Raw genomic sequence first — 21,776 nt, forward strand, 5'->3', positions numbered from 1 at the left:
TAACAAATTGAAGGAGAAAACCCATACGATCATCTCAATAGATGCAGAGAAAGCTTTCGACAAAATTCAACATCCATTTATGATAAAAACCCTGCAGAAAGTAGGCATAGAGGGAACTTTCCTCAACATAATAAAAGCCATATATGACAAATCCACAGCCAACATCATCCTCAATGGTGAAAAACTGAAAGCATATCCACTAAGATCAGGAACAAGACAAGTTTGCCCACTCTCACCACTCTTACTCAACATAGTTTTGGAAGTTTTAGCCACAGCAGTCAGAGAGGAAAAGGAAATAAAAGGAATCCAAATCGGAAAAAAAGAAGTAAAGCTGTCACTATTTGCAGATGACATGATACTATACATAGAGAATCCTAAAGATGCTACCAGAAAACTACTAGAGCTAATCAATGAATTTGGGAAAGTAGCAGGATACAAAATGAATGCACAGAAATCTCTGGCATTCCTATATACTAATGATGAAAAATCTGACAGTGAAATCAAGAAAACACTCCCATTTACCATTGCAACAAAAAGAATAAAATATCTAGGAATAAACCTACCTAAGGTAACAAAACACCTATATGCAGAAAATTATAAGACACTGATGAAAGAAATTAAAGATGATACAAACAGATGAAGAGATATACCATGTTCTTGCATTGGAAGAATCAACTTGTGAAAATGACTCTACTACCCAAAGCAATCTATAGATTCAATGCAATCCCTATCAAACTACCACTGGCATTTTTCACAGAACTAGAACAAAAAATTTCACAATTTGTATGCAAACACAAAAGACCCCGAATAGCAAAAGCAATCTTGATAACGAAAAACGGACCTGCAGGAATCAGGCTCCCTGACTTCAGACTATACTACAAAGCTACAGTAATCAAGACAGTATGGTACTGGCACAAAAACAGAAAGGTAGATAAAAGGAACAGGATAGAAAGCCCAGAGATAAACACACCCACATATGGTCACCTTATCTTTGATAAAGGAGGCAGGAATGTCCAGTGGAGAAAGGACAGCCTCTTCAATAAGTGGTTCTGGGAAAACTAGACAGGTACATGTAAAAGTATGAGATTATATCACTCCCTAACACCATACCCAAAAATAAGATCAAAATGGATTAAAGACCTAAATGTAAGCTCAGAAATTATCAAACTCTTAGAGGGAAACATAGGCAGGACACTCTATGACATAAATCACAGCAAGATCCTTTTTGACCCACCTCCTAAAGAAATGGAAATAAAAACAAAAGTAAACAAATGGGACCTAATGAAACTTCAAAGCTTTTGCACAGCAAAGGAAACCATAAACAAGACCAAAAGACAACCCTCAGAATGGGAGAAAATATTTGCAAATGAAGCAACTGACAAAGGATTAATCTCTAAAATTTATAAGCAGCTCATGCAGCTTAATAACAAGAAAACAAGTAACCCAATCCAAAAATGGGCAGAAGACCTAAATAGACATTTCTCCAAAGAAGATATACAGACTGCCAACAAACACATGAAAGAATGCTCAACATCACTAATCATTAGAGAAATGCAAATCAAAACTACAATGAGATATCATCTCACACCTGTCAGAATGGCCACCATCAAAAAATCTAGAAATAGGGCTTGCCTGGTGGCGCAGTGGTTGAGAGTCCGCCTGCCGATGCAGGGGACACAGGTTTGTGCCCCGGTCCAGGAAGATCCCACATGCCGCGGAGCAGCTGGGCCCGTGAGCCATGGCCGCTGAGCCTGCGCATCCGGAGCCTGTGCTCCAAAACGGGAGAGGCCACAGCAGTGAGAGTCCCACGTACCACCAAAAAAAAAAAAAAAAATCTAGAAACAATAAATGCTGGAGAGGGTGTGGAGAAAAGGGAACCCTCTTGCACTGCTGGTGGGAATGTAAATTGATATAGCCACTGTGGAGAATAGTATGGAGGTCCCTTAAAAAACTACAAATAGAACTACCATATGACCCAGCAATCCCACTGCTGGGCATATACCCTGAGAAAACCATAATTCAAAAAGAGTCATGTACCAAAATGTTCACTGCAGCTCTATTTACAATAGCCTGGAGATGGAAACAACCCAAGTGTCCATCATCGGATGAATGGATAAAGAAGATGTGGCACATATATACAATGGAATATTACTCAGCCATAAAAAGAAACGAAATTGAGCTATTTGTAATGAGGTGGATAGACCTAGAGTCTGTCATACAGAGTGAAGTAAGTCAGAAAGAGAAAGACAAATACCATATGATAACACATATATATGGAATTTAAGAAAAAAAAATGTCATGAAGAACCTAGGGGTAAAACAGGAATACAGACACAGACCTACTAGAGAATGGACTTGAGGATATGGGGAGGGGGAAGGGTAAACTGTGACAAAGCGAGAGAGAGGCATGGACATATATACACTACCAAACGTAAGGTACATAGCTAGTGGGAATCAGCCGCATTGCACCGGGAGATCAGCTTGGTGCTTTGTGACCACCTGGAGGGGTGGGAGAGGGACGGTGGGAGGGAGGGAGACGCAGGAGGGAAGAGATATGGGAACATATGTATATATATAACTGATTCATTTTGTTGTAAAGCAGAAACTAACACAACATTGTAAAGCAATTATACTCCAATAAAGATGTTAAAAAATAAAAAACAAAAAAACATACACACTCATAGAGGGAAGGGAAATGGGGGAGAGACAAAGGGGGGGAGGGAGGGGGAGGGGGGAGAGAGAGGGAGAATGAATGTACATCCGTATCCATAGGTTATTGATATTTTTTATCTCCATGTAAACATATGTGTACGTACTTGCGTGTATACACACCTATCTCTTCAACCACAATTTACTTATAAATTACCTACCATGGGCTTCCCTGGTGGTGCAGTGGTTCAGAGTCCATCTGCCGATGCAGGGGACACGGGTTCGTGCCCCGGTCCGGAAAGATCCCACATGCCGCGGAGCAGCTAGGCCAGTGAGCCATGGCCTCTAAGCCTGCCCGTCCAGAGCCTGTACTCCACAACGGGAGAGGCCACAACAGTGAGAGGCCCGCGTATCGCAAAATAAATTACCTACCATGTGTCAGGCTCTCGGCCTCGTCTTGGAGATTAAAAAAACAACCAAGACTTGGTTCCTGTCTTCAAATAGCAAACATAATTACAAACCTGCCCACCTGTTTGGTTTGCTTAACAAACATGCCTGCAATATCACTTGCTGATGGAAATGGCAGCTCTTCCCACATCGTTGCCTCTTTGTGGACCGTCATCTCAAGTGATTCAACACAGTCGGGCTGCAAACTTCCAATCAGCATAGTTCCACAGTAAATCTTACTCCCAGTTCCCTGGCCCTTAATACCTGACACATTATTGGGTAGTTAATCAATGCTTGCTGATTTATTGCTGGGCTGAACCATTAATTGGCATCTATTTGGTAACAAAACAATAACAGAATAATGGCAGCTGCTAATCGATACCTTATCAGGTATCAGAAATTCAGCCAAGCACTTTATATATATTTTCACATTTAATTCAATAATAGAGTTTATTATTACACCTGTTTTAAGGATGATATAACTGAGGCTTTGAGTTTTGTTTTGCTTTTTGAATTTTATTTATTTTTTTATACAGCAGGTTCTTATTAGATATCGATTTTATACATATTAGTGTATACATGTCAATCCCAATCTCCCAATTCATCACAGCACCACCACCACCCTACTGCCGCTTTCCCCCCTTGGTGTCCATACGTTTGTTGTCTACAACCGTGTCTCTATTTCTGCCCTGCAAACCGGTTCATCTGTACCATTTTTCTAGGGTCTTTAGATTGATCCACATATCTACAAATGACCCAATTTCATTCCTTTTTATGGCTGAGTAATATTCCATTGCATATATGTACCACATCTTCTTTATCCATTCACCTGTCGATGGGCATTTAGGTTGCTTCCATGACCTGGCTATTGTAAATAGTGTTGCAATGAACATTGGGGTACATGTGTCTTTTGGAATTATGGTTTTCTCAGGGTATATGCTGAGTAGTGGAATTGCTGGGTCATACGGTAATTCTATTTTTAGTTTTTTAAGGAACCTCCATACTGTTCTCCATAGTGGCTGTACCAATTTACATTCCAACAGTGCAAAACGGTTCCCTTTTCTCCACACCCTCTCCAGCATTTGTTGTTTGTAGATTTTATGATGCGCCCATTCTAACTGGAGTGAGGTGATACGTCATTGTAATTTTGATTTGCATTTCCGTAATAGTGATATTGAGCAGCTTTACATGTGCTTCTTGGCCATCTGTATGTCTTCTTTGGAGAAATGTCTATTTAGGTCTTCTGCCCATTTTTTGATTGGGTTGTTTGTTTTTTTAATATTGAGCTGCATGAGCTGTTTACATATTTTGGATATTAATCCTTTGTCCCTTGATTCGTTTGCAAATAGTTTTTCCCATTCTGACGGTTGTCTTTTCGTCTTATTTGTAGTATCCTTTGCTTTGCAAAAGCTTTTAAGTTTCATTAGGTCCCATTTGTTTACTTTTGTTTTTATTTCCATTACTCTAGGAGGTGGATCAAAAAAGATCTTGCTGTGATTTATGTCAAAGAGTGTTCTTCCTATGTTATCCTCTAAGAGTTTTATAGTGTCTGGTCTTACATTTAGGTCTCGAATCCATTTTGAGTTTATTTTTGTGTATGGTGTTAGGGAGTGTTCTAATTTCATTCTTTTACATGTACCTGTCCAGTTTTCCCAGCACCATTTATTGAAGAGACTCTTTTCTCCATTGTATATGCTTGCCTCCTTTGTCATAGATTAGTTGACCATAGGTGCATGGGTTTATCTCTGGGCTTTCTATCCTGTTCCACTGAGCTATATTTCTGTTTTTGTGCCAGTACTATATTGTCTTCATTACTGTAGCTTTGTAGTATAGTGTGAAGTCAGGGAGTCTGATTCCTCCAGCTCTGCTTTTTTCCCTCAAGATTGCTTTGGCTATTCGGGGTCTTCTGTGTCTCCATACAGATTTTAAGATTTTTTGCTCTAGTTATGTAAAAAATGCCATTGGTAATTTGATAGGGATTGCATTGAATCTGTAGATTGCTTTGGGTAGTAGAGTCATTTTCACAATGCTGATTCTTCCAATCCAAGAACATGCAGTATCTCTCCATCTGTTGGTATCATCTTTAATTTCTTTCAACAGTGTCTTATAGTTTTCTGTATACAGGTCTTTCGTCTCCCTAGGTAGGTTTATTCCTAGATATTTTACTCTTTTTGTTGCAGTGGTAAATGGGAGTGTTTCCTTAATTTCTCTTCAGATTTTTCATCATTAGTGTATAGGAATCCAAGAGATTTCTGTGCAGTGATTTTGTATCCTGCAACTTAATCAAGTTCATTGATTAGCTCTAGTAGTTTTCTGGTGGCATCTCTAGGATTCTCTATGTATAGTATCATGTCATTTGCAAACAGTGACAGTTTTACTTCTTCTTTTCCAATTTGTATTTCTTTTTCTTCTCTGATTGCCATGGTCAGGACTTCCAAAACTATGTCGAATAACAGTGGCGAGAGTGGACTTCCTTGTCTTGTTCCTGATCTTAGTGGAAATGCTTTTAGTTTTTCACCACTGAGCATGATGTTTGCTGTGGGTTTGTCATATATGGCCTTTATTATGTTGAGGTAGGTTCCCTCTATGCCTACTTTCTGCAGGGTTTTTATCATAAATGGGTGTTGAATTTTCTCAAAAGCTTTTTCTGAATCTATTGAGATGATCATATGGTTTTTATTCTTCTATTTGTTAATGTGGTGTATCACATTGTTTGATTTGCATATACTGGAGAATCCTTGCATCCCTGGGATAAATCCCACTTGATCATGGTGTATGATCCTTTTCATGTATTGCTGGCTTCTGTTTGCTAGTATTTTGTTGAGGATTTTTGCATGTATATTCATCAGTGATATTGGTCTGTAATTTTCTTTTTTTGTAGTATCTTTGTCTGGTGCTGGTATCAGGCTGATGGTGGCCTCATAGAATGAGTTTGGGGGTGTTCCTTCCTCTGAAATTTTTTGGAAGAGTTTGAGAAGGATAGGTGTTAGCTCTTCTCTAAATGTTTGATAGAATTCACCTGTGAGTTTCTATTTCTTCCTGGTTCAGTCTGGGAAGGTTATACCTTTCTAAGAATTTGTCCATTTCTTCCAGGTTGTCCATTTTATTGGCATAGAGTTGCTGGTAGTAGTCTCTTAGTATGCTTTGTATTTCTGCACTGTCTGTTGTAACTTCTCCTTTTTCATTTCTAATTTTATTGATTTGAGTCCTCTCCCTCTTTTTCTTGATGAGTCTTGCTAATGGTTTATCAACTTTCTTTATCTTCTCAAAGAACCAGCATTTAGTTTAATTGATCTTTGCTATTGTTTGCCTTGTTTCTCATTCATTTATTTCTGCTATCATCTTTATGATTTCTTTCCTTCTGCTAACTTTGGGTTTCGTTTGTTCTTCATTCTCTAGTTCCTTTAGGTGTAACATTAGATTGTTTACCTGAGATTTTTATTGTTTCTTGAGGTAGGCTTGTATAGCTATAAACTTCCCTGTTAGAACTGCTTTTGCTGCATCCCGTAGGTTTTGGATCATCGTGTTTTTTTTTTTTTTTTTTTTTTCTGCTTGATCTGCTGGCTCAGGGCCAAACATTTAATTTGCTTTTCTGAAGTCATTCATTTTTGAAAGTATGATTCTGGGAAATTCATGCCAATAGCCTGAAAGCCCACTGACAGTGAAGGGTACATCAACTTCATCTCACCCAGTAAAAACTTATCCAACAGAAGCCAAGATAACATCTACAGGTGTTCCCTCTTTGCTTCTGACAGTCACCTGCATGGTTACCCCATCTGCTAAGGCCAGCCTGGACCTCACCAATAAATCATAGCCACCTCTGTATACACCTGCCAGATAGAGGGAATGGGAATTCTTGTTCTCAGGTACTTTGTCTGACCTCTCACATGGCTGCATGCCCAGAAATGTGATGATGTTGTTGACAGCTTCTTCAAGAGTTTTGGTAGAACTGAGGGCGAAGGTCTCCTCTTTCTCAAAGGTGTCGCCTACCTCTTCCCAGGCAGCAGCAAAGTTAGGCTTCATTACCTTCTGAATGTGGTCAGACACAGTCACTTCAAGATCTTCTAGCACGTACTCATCATCATACCCCTCCTCAGCTGGAACCCCCGTGTCAGGGTCGCAGTCCCGGACAGTGAATTTCATGGTGCAGCTGAAGGTACCTGCAGCTGCTGTAGAGTCATCATCAGGTAAACGAACAAGAGTGTAGCATATTCCTGGTTGATTATAAGGTAGGCTGGGGACTGGGATACAACACAGCACTTCATAGGAATCTGATGGTTCCACCTGCACTGTCACTTTCTCCAGTAGCTGGTCATTGAGAGTATTGGTACAGTCAAACTGGAACACAATATGATTGGTAAACATGTGCTTGATACAACGAACAAAATATTCTGTCTCTGCTTCTGTAAGTTGAACAGGCTCAGAAGACTTGAACAAGGGTCCTAGATTCATAAACTCAGGAATGACAGCCAGTTGTTCTTGGAAAATGTCTTGCCTGGAAGGAGCCAACTTCTCGGGCTTAGTAGCCATCAGTGTGATTTCTGCTTTCTGTTCAAAGACAGCAGCCATAGCAAGAGGAATAGATTTTATATCAAAGGGCTTTTCTGAAGGCTCCAGTGTGTACTGGTGTAAGGCTTTCTCCATCCCTGGTACAGAGACTGTCAGACCATTGAAGATATATGTAGCATTCAGCGCCATCTGCCTCTGCTGCAGCACATTCAGATAGAAGGTAGCTCTATCCCGTACCTCATCATCAGTATCCATCATACACCTTTGTAAGAGTACTAGGATACTTGGGAGAAGATTCTCATTCTGAGCCCCAAATTTAGCCAAAGCACTCACAGCAGCAGCTCTGACAGCCTCATTCTCCAGTACCACCCTATTAAAAATAAAGCGGATATACTTGGAGGGGACAGGCGTTCTGGGGCCCTCTTTGCCCAACAAATGTAGAATCTTAGTAGCCAGAACAGTGTGTTCACAGTCCTCGATGAATTCACAAAGGTGGGCTAGACCTGCCTCTTTACTGTCAGGGTTCTCTTCCACAATGCTGATTATGCAGTCCACAATGGCTCGCTTATATTCAAAGCCTCCGTCATCTCGGAGCATGTTGGAGAGGAAAGTCATCATGACGCTGTGCTTTCGAGGGTATTTCTGACAGAGAGCACTAATTGCCTGTACAACCACCACCTTGAACTCATCTGAGATTTCAGACACAAAGGATGATATCTGCTTCATGAGCCTGTCCACACTGCTCTCACTTCCTGTTTTGAGGAGTGTAGTAATTGCCAGTGTAGCAATGCTTCTGTTTGAGTCTGTGATCAAGTTTTCTAAGTCCAGATTGCAGGCAGTAACAGCAGAGGGGTGCTTCATTGCCACCTTGTTCAAGGTCCTCACAGCTGCATATCTCAAAGCTGGCTTAGGAGAACTACAGAAAAGCTGAAGAACTGAAACAGCAGGTGCCAACTCCCTTGCAGTACAGTTAGGAAGATGGATGATAGCTGAAGCAGCTTCATAAATAACCATTTCATGTTTATTTCGCAAGCAGCTCTCAATGAAATCGAAGACTGGACTTTCATGGCCCTCTTCATTTTCTTTTAGTAAGCGACTGGCAATTCGGATCAACATGCAGTAGGCAAACTGTGATTTGAGACCAGATTTAGTAAATTTATTCAACATCTTAGAAACAGCAAGGCGATCACTCTTTTTAAGGTGATACAAAACTCCCAACGCATGGTACTGGACCATAATATTATCACTTGAAGCAGCTTCTTGGGCTTCATTGACCCAGCGCTTAACCACATCATAGCTTATCTTCATCATGTGTAAGGAAGATACCAATGCTGAACTGGATACACTGGAGACCTTATCCACAATGGCCTGTTTCATGTATCTTTCAATGGCCTGCAACATTGTTCCATCAGTGATTCTGCAGAGAGCCCTGATGGCTGGGCCTCGGTACACATCTTCCTTTCCAGTCATGTCCTTAGTCAGACTGCTTGTCACAATTATGACATCCTCAGAGATGGTAGCCATTTCTTTGATAGTAAGGTAGCACATTCTTCTCAATGTTTGATCATTAGATTGAAACAATCGAGTCATTGCAAAGAAGGCTTCTGTGGCTTCCGTAGTTCCAAAGTGTTCACCCTGGTTCAATAAGTAAAGAATCTTTGTAAGAATATGCAAACATCTTCTTGGATTGATGGGCGTTTCATTGAATATACGAGCCTCCTGTAAGACAGCACTCTTCTCCAGATGCCGAAAAGGATTGGAGCCACTACTTTTGGATGCTTGAGTATTAAACGAGCTAGGTACCACGGAGCAGGCTTGCCCGCACGGAAGTGGACAAAGCAGAGGTCCCCGGGGAGACAGACTCCTCATCCTTCTTGTCGAATTTTTTAATCATCTTGGACGACTTCCCAGCGCCCAAGCCCACCGCCACCGTCCCAGGCGCCGCAGCCAGCAAGCGGAAGAAGCTGCAGGAAGGTCGGCCCCGTGCTCTGGCGCCGGTTGGGCCGCGGTCCCGTCACTCGGAGAGAAGGCCCGCCCTCCCCGGCCGTCGCCGACCGCTCTCAGCCCCAGGGGACCGGATCATCGTGTTTTCATTGTCATTTGTCTATAGGTATTTTCTGATTTCCTCTTAGATTTCTTCAGTGAACTCTTTGTTATTTAGTAATGTACTGTTTAGCCTCCATGTGTTTGTGCTTTTTACGTTTTTTTCCCTGTAATTGATTTCTAATCTCATAGCATTGTGGTCAGAAAAGATGCTTGATATGATTTCAATTTTCTTAAATTTATTGAGGTTTGACTTGTGACCCAGGATGTGATCTATCCTGGAGGATGTTCCATGCGCACTTGAGAAGAAAGTGTAATCTGTGGTTTTTGGATGGAATGTCCTATAAATGTCAATTAAATCTATCTGGTCTATTGTGTCATTTAAAGCCTGTGTTTTCTTATTAATTTTCTGTTTGGATGATCTGTCCATTTGCATAAGTAAGGTGTTAAAGTCCCCCATTATTATTGTGTTACTGTCGACTTCGTCTTTCAGAGCTGTTAGCAGTTGCCTTATGTATTGAGGTGCTCCTATGTTGGGTGCATATATATTTATAATTGTTATATCTTCTTCTTGGGTTGATCCCTTGATCATTATGTAGTGTCCTTCCCTGTCTCTTGTAACATTCTTTATTTTAAAGTCTATTTTATCTGATATGAGTATTGCTGCTCCAGCTTTCTTTTGATTTCCCTTTGCATGGAGTATCTTTCTCTATCCTCTCACTTTCAGTCTGAATGTGTCCCTAGGTCTGAAGTGGGTCTCTTGTAGACAGCATATATATGGGTCTTGCTTTTGTATCCATTCAGCAAGACTGTGTCTTTTGGTTGGAGCATTTAATCCATTCACATTTAAGGTAATTATCAATATGTATGTTCCTATTACCATTTTTAAAATTGTTTTGGGCTTGTTTTTGTAGGTCCTTTTCTTCTCTTGTGTTTCCCACTTAGAGAAGTTCCTTTAGCATTTGTTGTAGAGCTGGTTTGGTGGTGCTGAATTCTCTTAGCTTTTGCTTGTCTTTAAAGCTTTTGATTTCTCCATCGAATCTGAATGAGATCCTTGCCGGGTAATCTTGCTTGTAGGTTCTTCCCTTTCATCACTTTAAGTATATCATGCCGCTCTCTTCTGGCTTCTAGAGTTTCTGCTGAAAAATCAGCTGTTAACCTTATGGGAGTTCCCTTGTATGTTATTTGTCATTTTTCCCTTGCTGCTTTCAATAATTCTTGTCTTTAATTTTGCCAATTTGATTACTATGAGTCTCGGTGTGTTTCTCCTTGGGTATTTCCTGTATAGGACTCTACACTTCCTGGCCCTGGGTGGCTATTTCCTTTCCCATGTTAGGGAAATTTTTGACTATAATCTCTTCAAATATTTTCTCGGGTCCTGTCTCTCTCTCTTCTCCTTCTGGGACCCCTATAATGTGAATATTGTTGTTTTTAATGTTGTCCCAGAGGTCTCTTAGGCTGTCTTCATTTCTTTTCATGCTTTTTCCTTTATTCTGGTCCACAGCAGTGAATTCCACCATTCTGTCTTCCAGGTCACTTGACTGTTCTTCTGCTAGTTCTTATTCTGCTAGTGATTCCTTCTATTGTAGTTTTCATTTCAGTTATTGTGTTGTTCATCTCTGTTTGTTTGCTCTTTAATTCTTCTAGATCTTTGTTAAACATTTCTTGCATCTTCTCGATCTTTGCCTCCATTCTTTCTCTGAGGTCCTGGATCATCTTCACTATCATTATTCTGAATTCTTTTTCTGGAATGTTGCCTATCTCCACTTCATTTAGTTGTTTTTCTGGGGTTTTATCTTGTTCCTCATCTGGTACATAGCTCTGTGCCTTTTCATCTTGTCTATCTTTCTGTGAATGTGGTTTTTGTTCCACAGGCTACAGGACTGTAGTTCTTCTTGCTTCTGCTGTCTTGTCTCTCAAGGCTTTGAGTTTTTTTTTTTTTTTTTTTTTGCGGTACGCGGGCCTCTCACTGTTGTGGCCTCTCCTGTTGCGGAGCACAGGCTCCGGACGCGCAGGCTCAGCGGCCATGGCTCACGGGCCCAGCCGCTCTGCGGCATGTGGGATCTTCCCGGACCGGGGCACAAACCCGCGTCCCCTGCATCGGCAGGCAGACTCTCAACCACTGCGCCACCAGGGAAGCCCCAAAGCTTTGAGTTTTAAGCAACTTGCCTAATGCCACACAGCTAGAAAATGATTTATACTCAAAGTTCTGTCTATAGCCACTAATTCTATACTACTTTCTGAAGAGAATGGCTCTATCTGTAGATGACTGAACCCAGTGAAACTTCGATTTGTAGCTAACTATACTAAAAAAACAGGCCAACACAAACCGCTAAATCAATCAAAACTACATAGCAATCATGTACACAAAAAATATTAAAGAAAAGCAAGCATATACGCTGTGTATATTTATATATGTGTGTGTGTCTATGTATCCTTAAGATTATTTACCATTTTAGATGTCATAGACATCTTTTCTCTGCATTAGGACCCATTATCATTGACTATATAGTTTTAACAACTGAAAGGCGATTTTGCTTTTAATGATCCCACTAGAAGCTTTCAATTGCAGATCTGTGTCTTATCTATCGATATATCCCATCCCCAGCATCCAGCACAATGCCTGCCACATACTAGATGGTCAGTACATAGCAGAGGAATACAGTAGTCCCCCATTATCTGCGAGGGATATGTTCCACGACCCCCAGGGGATGCCTAAAACTGAAGATAGTACCAAACCCTATACATATTATACATACATACCTATGATAATTTAGTTTAGAAATCAGGCACAGTAAGAGATTACCAACAATAACTAATAATGAAATAGAACAACTGTAACAATATACTGTAATAAAAGTTATGTGAATGTGGTCTCTCTCTCTCAAAATATCTTACTGTACTGTATTCACCCCTCTTGTGATGATAAGAGACGATACAATGCCTACATAAAATGTGATGAGATGAAATGAATGAGGTAGGCATTGTGACATAGCATTAAACTACTGCTGACCTTCTGATACCTCAGAAGGAGGATCACCTGCTTTGGGTGATCCTGGATCATCAAGCCATGATGATGTGGATGGTTGGATGTTAGGAGCAGAGGACTGAGATAGGTGGGGATCATGGGTGTTAGAAAGTGGGACAGCTCAAGATTTCATTATGCTACTCAGAACAAAGTACAGTTTAAAACTTATGAATTATTTCTAGAATTTTCCATTTAATCTTTCTGGACTGCAACTGGTCCAAATTTGGTAATTTCAGTTACCATGGCAGGTAACTGAAACAATGGAAAGGGAAACCACTAATAAGGGGGGACTACTGTACAATCCTTAAATTTTAAAACTCTGTTCTAAGGTGAATGTTCCACTTATATGAATGTATGACAATGCATACATACCTGGAACGTCACAGATAGCGGAGAAGCATTTATTTTAAGCAGAACAAGGTAAACTTTCAACATAAAATTTCCCCCACTCTTTCTTAAATGCAAATCATTAAACACAAAACATGTTAATACAATCTTCTGGCTAACTTTTAATTATGGAAAAGTTGGAAAATTTAGTATTATCTTCAAAGCAACTACACCCTGGCAACAGATACATTAATTATGTGTGAACATTAGACTTAGTCAAAACAAAGCATGACATAAGAACTAAATTACAATTGTCAAGATTGTAGGCCTAAATTTAGCAACTTAAGCACATTTAATCATAAACTCCAAACTAACTTAAATTTTATTTCCTTGATTTTAACAATTACTAGAAAGGTAAAAAATATATACAAAATACAGTGAAACAACAAAAAGAGGAAAAGATGAGCAAAGCATGAAGAATGTTTCTTCTAGAGGTTGATGACACCCCACCCAGTGATATTTCCTTCAACAAAGATGTTAGTTAGTAACCCTTATCAAGAACAGGAGTCATCTGGCCCAGTCTATCCTGCCTTATCCTATTATCCATATGTTAATAGTCTTTTTTTTTCTATTTGACTTCTATCACACTCCAATGCAAATCCTTTTAGGAAGTTGGTAAAGACATAGAATGCAAATTTAAGTATTCTGTCTTCTATTCTTAGTTGACTTTTGGCCACAAAAGTAGTGACTCTAGAAGTCCCTAGTATTCTACCCAATGTCTGGTATATAGCAGACACCCCCCAAATTTTACACATCTACTGATAGGAAAGCAGTGAGCCTGCTGGGAACATTCCAAGGTTTCCAACCTTCTTAAGTTTCAGTCTCTTTAACTGCAAAAATGAGCAAAATAGTATTGATTTCATAACATGACTATGAGCATTAAAAGTGCCTAGTGCACAGTGACCACCTCATCTATTATATATTGTATTTTGAACCTCAGTTTCCTCATAGGTTAACAGGGATCAATAAAATCTAACCCAAACAGTCGTGAGAATTCAATGAGTACACATATGTAAATCAACTGGCATAAATACTTGCCATAAAGTAGGTCTTCAATAAACCATAATTCCTTTCTTTGCTAAATACCTATTTTAAGATCCAGAAGAAATTTAAAATCAAAAGTATTAGAAGGTAACTAGTTGGTTGAAAGAATAAAAATCACAGCATTCTAATAAACTTCTATGACGTCTTCTGGCACCAATACAAATTGCTACTAAAGCCTAACAATTAGCATTCAGTAGTACATAAACTATGTTCTAGGAGAAACACTAGAAGAAATTCAAAAAAGTCTTTTAAATTAGAGTTCATTCACATTTTTACCTTTTCTTCTAGTTGGTCCTTCAAACACTGGTATTTTAGCTTCAGTTTTTTGTTCTCATTTTCATTCTGAGTTAATTCCTCTGTCAGCCTGTCATACTGTGATTTCAACTTCTCTAGCTGAGAACGCTGGACTTCAGCCATATTCTTATCTTCTAAGCTTTCTGCCTGAGAGAAAAAGGAGAAAAGAGAAAGTCCACTGGCCACAGCCAAGCTGTACACAAAACAAATTCCACATTATATCAGTGGGCAAACACTTCGAGATTTTGCTACCTCTAAGCGTTCACACATAAACATACATGCAAAGGAAACATTCTTTGCATGTGGTCAATCTCTCCTTAGCATTCACTGAGCAACCAATTAAGTGACAGGTACTCTACTAGGTGCTGAAGATAACAGGCATGAACCGTAAAAGAGACAGATACAACAGTCAATTCTGACAACGATGAACAAGAAGTGCTTAATAAAGGTGCAAGCAGAGGTACGTGCAACCCAAAGAAGGGACACTAACTGCTGAGAGGGGAAGGGTTATTAGAGAAATGTCCCCATAAGGATATACTATGGGACATTACTGCCTGATTAGTCTCTTCATCTATAAAAGGAGCTTAACAATATCCCTATTCAAGCTACACTCTCGTTTTTGTGAAAGGCTTGCGTATTTTTTGTACAATGTAATTATTAATACCACTCTTGTGGGGCTAAAAAGATTATGGATCAGAGTAGCCAAAAAACTATAAATAACTTAATATGAAAGAGTTTACCAGTGATTATTTTCAGTACCAATAGTGAAATAAAGTACCTCGTTTTCGTTTATTATTTGGAATATAACCAGAATCAGCTTTAAAAAAAAAACAACAGGAATAATCTGTGGATGGGATTCAATAAGGATTTGCCAGGCATGTGAAGTTAAAGACTTAAAATAACAACAATGTAAATACTGACTATATGTCAGGCACTGCTCTAAGACCTTTTCGTATAGTTGTCCCTCATTCCATCCTCACCACAACCTGACTAGGGAGACACTGTTATTGTCTCCTGTTTTGAAATTGAAGCAGAACAACACTAATCATTTGCCCAAGGGTATGTAGTGAGTAAAGCAGAGCCAGGATTTGAATGCAGGAATTCTCTCTACTGTCCATGTTTTCAGCTGCTCTGCCTCACTGCCTTTAAAAGGTACGTATATCATACGGTTTTAAAAACCAGCTGGGTGCAACTTGCAATGTTAACTAGTTACACCTACCAGTTACTGACAGCCTGTAAGCACCCACATAGAATCTGTTTAAATTACATGTTTCAATGCCTAAAATATATTTGTTTCTTTCCTTTGTATAAGTTTATTATATGTATATAATCAAGTACATAGGAACATAATCGCTGGAAGCAATTTCCCAAAAGGAAGAAGTTTTGTGAGTTTCAGACAAGAATCTATACCTTATTCACCCCACAAATTTCAGCTAAGACTTGATGCCACTTTGAGTTAACAAAAGAACTGATGTTTTTAATGAGGAATCCTGTATTCACTACCCAAAAATAAACTTACAAAATAAAGTCTCTCATCAGGAAAATTGTTCGATTATTATTTTAAGTTTCAGTAGAATACTTAGCATTTTTTGTGTCTTATAAAAAGTGTAGGTATAGACAGTTTTCCCCCAAGGCCAGTGGTGTCTGGGCCAGCTCATAGAGACACTCAGGAACCAACTGTGCTCATCTCTTCCCAACTCTGCCTCCAGTGATGTTGTTTGATAGCTTGAAACCAGCCAAATGGGTGGTTTTATACTGCTGAACTTGGCAAATGCTACAAATCAGGGTTCCCCTCTTTGCCCCCGGAGAACCTATTTTTAAAACAGTTACAAGCACAGTAATGCCTAAGTTTGACTAAGAACTTACTTCTTGTTGTAGTTTCATTATTACATTTACATTTCATTTTAGGGTTTACAAAGTGATATAACACTCAAAAAAACCCTGTGATAGAGAAAGACATTACTGTTTCCATTCTACTGATGAAGTACAAAAACGTTAAGTAACTTGACCAAGATCATATGGCCAGCAAATGGCAAAAATACAGAACTCCACTCTTGGTCTTCTGATTCCAATAAGGGCTCCTACAAAATTATTTTTGTTGAAATCATAATAAGGTGATAACCCAATATCCTTCAAATATTAATACCAGCTAGAGTATTTCATAAAAATAGTTTACATTTAAATTTAAAAACAGGCATGAGGGCATCCCTGGTAGCGCAGTGGTTGAGAGTCCGCCTGCCAATGCAGGGGACGCAGGTTCGTGCCCCGGTCCGGGAGGCTCCTGGAGCGGCTGGGCCCATGAGCCATGGCCGCTGAGCCTGCGCGTCCGGAGCCTGTGCTCCGCAACGGGAGAGGCCACAGCAGTGAGAGGCCCGGGTACCGCAAAAAAAAACAAAAAAAAAAACAAAAAAAATAACAGGCATGAGAAGGGTAGATCTAGATGGCGAAAAATATAACTTCTGCAGAGAAAAAAATATGGGTAATGTACCACACTTATTAGACTCAGAAAAAGTAACAGATTAAGGTGAAGCCGAAAGACAAAGAAATGTAACATTTACAGAGCTATTTATCTAAAGCCCTCTTATACATAACTCAGTATGTTAAATCTTTGATGACAACCATTGCTATCAACTCCTGTTAATTAATATAAATGAGTCAAAAGTACAGAATTATATTCATAAAATAGCATGAGGTGGGGCTGTTCCTATGGGTAACTTATTCGGTTTAAGAGAAGAGTACTGGGCTCTCACGATCTCTGGTTCTCCTGTTAAGCTCGTATGCTTCTTTTGTACCACATTATAGAGTAACTATAATATCCCTCCGCATCTCAGGCTTCCGAATTAAAAAAAAAAATCTAAAGTTTTTGGAGAATCTACAGAATAGTTCTAAACAGTGTCTTCTTTATATACAGGTAATTTCTTAAAGCTTTATTGTCACCTCACTATACACAAATACAAAGCACTTCCTTTGGATGAGGAAAGCAATTTTACCACATTACAGGGAAAGAGCCAAACCAGACAGATCACAAAGCAAGTCAGCAGCAAATCCTTTGATTTCTAGCTTTTCAAACATTTTAACCCAACATCCACAGAACATGTTCTGTATGTCTCAAACATCATGCTAGACGCCATAAGAGGATACAAAAATGGCTAAGACCTGCTACCTGCCCCTCTGGAGATGTAGGAACACACAACAAACACACCATAATATAAGGCAGCCTAAATGTGCTGTACTAGCAGTTCCAAAAAAGAGCTACGGAAACACAGAGAATAGAAAGATTTATCCCAACCTCAGTTGAGATATATGCCATCTTCAGTGAATCCATAAAAGAAGTGAAAAATTAATTGGGCCTTGAAAGATTAGGCAGCCTTTTTCCTCCTACAGATTGAGGGAAAAGACAATCCAGTCCTCATGGTGTTTTCATACTAATAAACGGAGATTAAAAAATTAAAAATATGGAATCTATATCATATGATGATGAGTGCTATGGAGAAAAACTAAAGCAGGAAGGAGGGATAGATTTATCACACTCCTGACAATCATGTTATGAAATGATTCCCCTGCATGGTGATAAATGCTAATACCATTAGATCTTACAATATTTCCCCAAATGTAAGATCTCAATTATGCATTTACCCAGGCAACTTTGATTTGGAAAAGAAGGGGTAAATCTCAAAAGCCTTGGGTTTACAAAACCCATAAGCTGATCCACTTTAGTTACCATACCAATGACAATGGTTATAGCTTCTATGGCCTTGACAAGTCTTTGCCTTTTATATTTTAGGAGATCATAAATGTTGAATGAGGGCTCGTTTCAGGTCCACGACTTACTGCCGCCTCTGCCTTTCCTGAACTCCCAAAATAGCTAAACGTTCTTTTTAAAGGGCTTCAGTGCTCTGAACTAGGTGCTTCCAGATGGCTGCTATAACTCATTTCAACCTGGCTGAACAGGCATGAATAAGCCTCTTTATTGTTAGTTCTATCTTCCCTTCAGTGCTTGGGAATACAGAATGATCTCTAAAAGTTTACGCCTTATTAACTTCATGAGCCACCAGAAAATTTCCTCCAGTATCATCAGGATAATTCAGTGCGGGTACCTTCAGTGTCCTAATATGATTCTCGGCCTCACTCTTTTCTTTCTTGAAGTGCTTCATCAGCTCCTGGATATTCTGTTCATGTTTCGTTTTCATACTCTGCAATGAGAATGTGAGATCTTCCAGCTCCCTCTGGTGAACATCTCTTTCCAGCTTTAACTGTGTAACGATTGTAGCTGTTTCTTCGTCTTTGGATTTTGCCTGTGTCTTGAGGTCAGAGAGGTTCTTAAGTATCTCTTTCCTGGCTCTCTGTTCCTCCGCCAATTTATTGGCGAGATCTGCCCGGATGGCACTCAAGTCCTTGATGGCCTCTTGCATCTCAAGAAGCTGAGCTTGGTCCTTGGCCTGGCTCTCCTTCAGCGCTGCAATTTCTTCCTCCAGGTGCGCTTTCTCAGCTTTCATCTGGCTTTGAATCTTACTCTGCGTTTTCAATTCACTTTCTAGCCTATGGATGGTATCCAGGGAATCCCTGACTTCTAGTTCAAGGTCAGCTTGATGAGACTTAACATCACTTAGTTTCTGCTCCTTACAGTGAAGCTCCTCCTCTTGAAGGGCGCGCCTGGTTAGCACATCATTCAATTCCTTTCGAAGATTCTCTATTTGTTGTAATGCTGCATAAAGCTGGCTTTTCAATTCATCCTTTTCTTTTAGAATCTATTGGGTTAGGAACAGAAAGCAAAAATTACTGTAAAATTCACCATATACACTGCCAGAAAACAAAAATAAGGTTTAAGCCACAAGGAGAAGAAAAATTCATAAAATAATATTTTGTACTTCTTTCTGGATTTTTAATGAAAAATACTTTTTAGGCTAGAAAAAGGAAGAAAAGTACAATTGCTCTGAAGTAGTACCACACTGAGATATATGTTTCAGATTTTCATCACCAAAACATATCAATCCATGATCATAAATAATTATTTAAATGTAAGATAAAATTGATCAAAAGAATGGGGGAAAAAAAGGCTCCAATTATAATTTACCAGAGGTTGAAATAATACAGTGTTACTTAAAGTAACATGATTTGCATTTCAATGGCACACTTTTTAAAAGGAGAAACCTCAAAACAGATACAAAACAGATTCGGAAGATAATACAGGGAAGCGAACAAATATAATCTACGAAAGGTTTTGGTACAATCAGTCATTATTAATCAAATAATGTCCACAGTGACAAGAAACACACCAGTATGTTAACAGGGAGTCTTCAAGTCCCATGAAGGTAGAAATGAGTTTAAGATTAGGAGAGGCTGGGAAAGGACTCACAAGAAAAGTCAAAGGACCAGAAGGCCATCGCCCTCTGCCAGCTTTTTTAGGGGGTTAGGGCTGACACTGAGGGACGGCAGCCAAGAACTAACCTGCTAATCCTCACCATCCATCAATGCAAACGAAAAAGCCAGCAGCTGAGGAGGCTGAAACTGCCCCCCCACCCCCGCCCCAACACTGGCACCAAGACCATTTCTGTACCTGGTTACTGATGCCTACCATGGCTTGAACCCGGAAAAAAAAAAAAATTAAGATTCATTTTAGAATTAGAAATAATGAGTTAAGATGCAAACAGTTTCAAGGCATTTTTATACTTGACATTTTACACTGCAGTGTGAAACAATTCATGATAAAATGTAATGAGTCAATCACTCCAAAAAAAAAAATAGTTTCCTCAAATCCCTCTCATTTTAACAGGGAGAATCAGCATGAAGCTATCATGAGAAATAACAAAAGGAGGGGATTAAGCAGTTGAGCTCTGACCAGGAGAACTGAATTTGATTCTCAGTCCAGTCATAAGCAGTTCTATGGCCTTAAAGAAATTATTTATCTTTATAAAGATAGTAATAAAAGCTACATCAAAGGGTTGTGATGAAGACTAGTGGGAAGGGAGAAACAAAAAGTGGGGGTGGGATTTAAGTTCAAGGAGAAACCAGGATCTCAGGGAGGTACTTATGCAAGATAGTGATCAAAGCTGTGAAGAGAGGGGATAACTGATAACGCAATGTCCCTCGATTGAAAAGAGTCTGGAACACAGATGACAGAGTTTACTCTAGAAGAAAGATTTTAACGCAGGAAAAATGGCTAGAAATATAGATAAGCCTAAGGGTGGATGTATTATTTTTCTATTGCAGTGTAACAAATTCCAACAAATTTCGTGGCTTAAAACAACACCCATTTATTATCTCATTGTTTTCCAGAGGTCGTAAATCCTGACAAGGTATTCTGCCTCCGGTCTCCTAATGCTAAAAGCAAGGTGTCAGCTAACCTGGGCTTTTAGCTGGAGGCTTTGGGGGGAGAATCCACTTGCAAGTTCATTCATGGTGTTGGAAAAATTTAGTTCTGTGGACCTAGGACATGTTTCCTTGCTAGCTTTGGGCCAGGGGTTTTTCTGAGCTTCTGAAGGCCACCCACACTCCTTGGCTCATGGACTCCTCTGTCTCTGCAGCCAGTAACACCACACTGAACCCTTATCATGTTTTGAATCCCTCTGACTTCCCTTTCTCCCAACAGCCAGAATAATTTATCTGCTTTGAAGGACTCCTGTGATTAGATGAGGTCCATCCAGATAATCTCCTTATCTTAAAATCAACTTGCCAAGTAACATATCATAATCATGGGAGTGATTTTTCATCTTATTCACAGGTTCCAGGAGTTAGGCTGACACATCTTTGGGAGGTCATTCTACATATCACACAAAAGAAGACAAAAACTGACAGAATCCAGTCTTGGCTGTAAGGGTAATGTGGGAGGGACCTTAGAATGAGGGGAGGGTGCATAAATATAGTGACTAATGTTTGGAACAGATAACATAGGCCCCTGGCCCTGAGTTAAGAGACTTCCATGTAGCCCTGAAGATAAAAATCATACTTCCAAGATGGTCCTAACACATAAAATGTCTTTGATTTCAAAATACCGTAAGGTGGTTTAGACAGCAAGGATATTTATTTTTCTCACATGATGGGAAGACCAGAGATGGGGTGTCTCAAGAAGAGTCCTTCAAAGCTCAGGCTCTGATACTCTACAACTCTCCATGTTTCGCCCTCAGCTTCAGTGTTCCAAATATTACATCAATTCATGACCAACGTGACAGCCTTTGGGTGGACAGTATCCGACTATGTTGGTCAAGTTTAGAATTTCTTTGGCAATATAGATACTAAAAGCTAAGTACGTTCTGTCTATTTTCTTTTGGTTAATGCTTGGCTAGCAGCCATAGCCCAACATTTTGTCTAGACATTGACTTCGAGTCTGAAAATGTCAGTGTCTTAACCGCCACCTCAGTATCCTGGACATTCCCAGG

The 21,776-nt window shown here is 39.6% G+C and overlaps 2 protein-coding genes across 3 annotated transcripts in view; both read right to left on the reverse strand.

Moving 5' to 3' along the window:
* The window catches only part of CEP128 (centrosomal protein 128), a 453,164-nt gene that overhangs the window by 271,712 nt on the left and 159,676 nt on the right, over positions 1–21,776 (reverse strand). For both annotated transcript variants that reach the window (XM_033416425.2, XM_004262299.3), the window contains 2 exons: positions 18,498–19,148; positions 14,383–14,547 (listed from right to left, as the gene is read on the reverse strand). In XM_033416425.2, coding sequence (XP_033272316.1) covers positions 14,383–14,547; positions 18,498–19,148 — 816 coding nt within the window. The remainder of the gene's footprint in view (positions 1–14,382; positions 14,548–18,497; positions 19,149–21,776) is intronic.
* On the reverse strand, positions 6,648–9,571 carry LOC105747847 (coatomer subunit gamma-2-like). Its single transcript, XM_033409377.2, has one exon. The coding sequence runs from the start codon at positions 9,471–9,473 to the stop codon at positions 6,795–6,797; it is 2,679 nt and encodes an 892-aa protein (XP_033265268.2). The 5' UTR covers positions 9,474–9,571; the 3' UTR covers positions 6,648–6,794.

Source organism: Orcinus orca, chromosome 2, assembly GCF_937001465.1.
Source record: "Orcinus orca chromosome 2, mOrcOrc1.1, whole genome shotgun sequence".
Taxonomy (NCBI): domain Eukaryota; kingdom Metazoa; phylum Chordata; class Mammalia; order Artiodactyla; family Delphinidae; genus Orcinus; species Orcinus orca.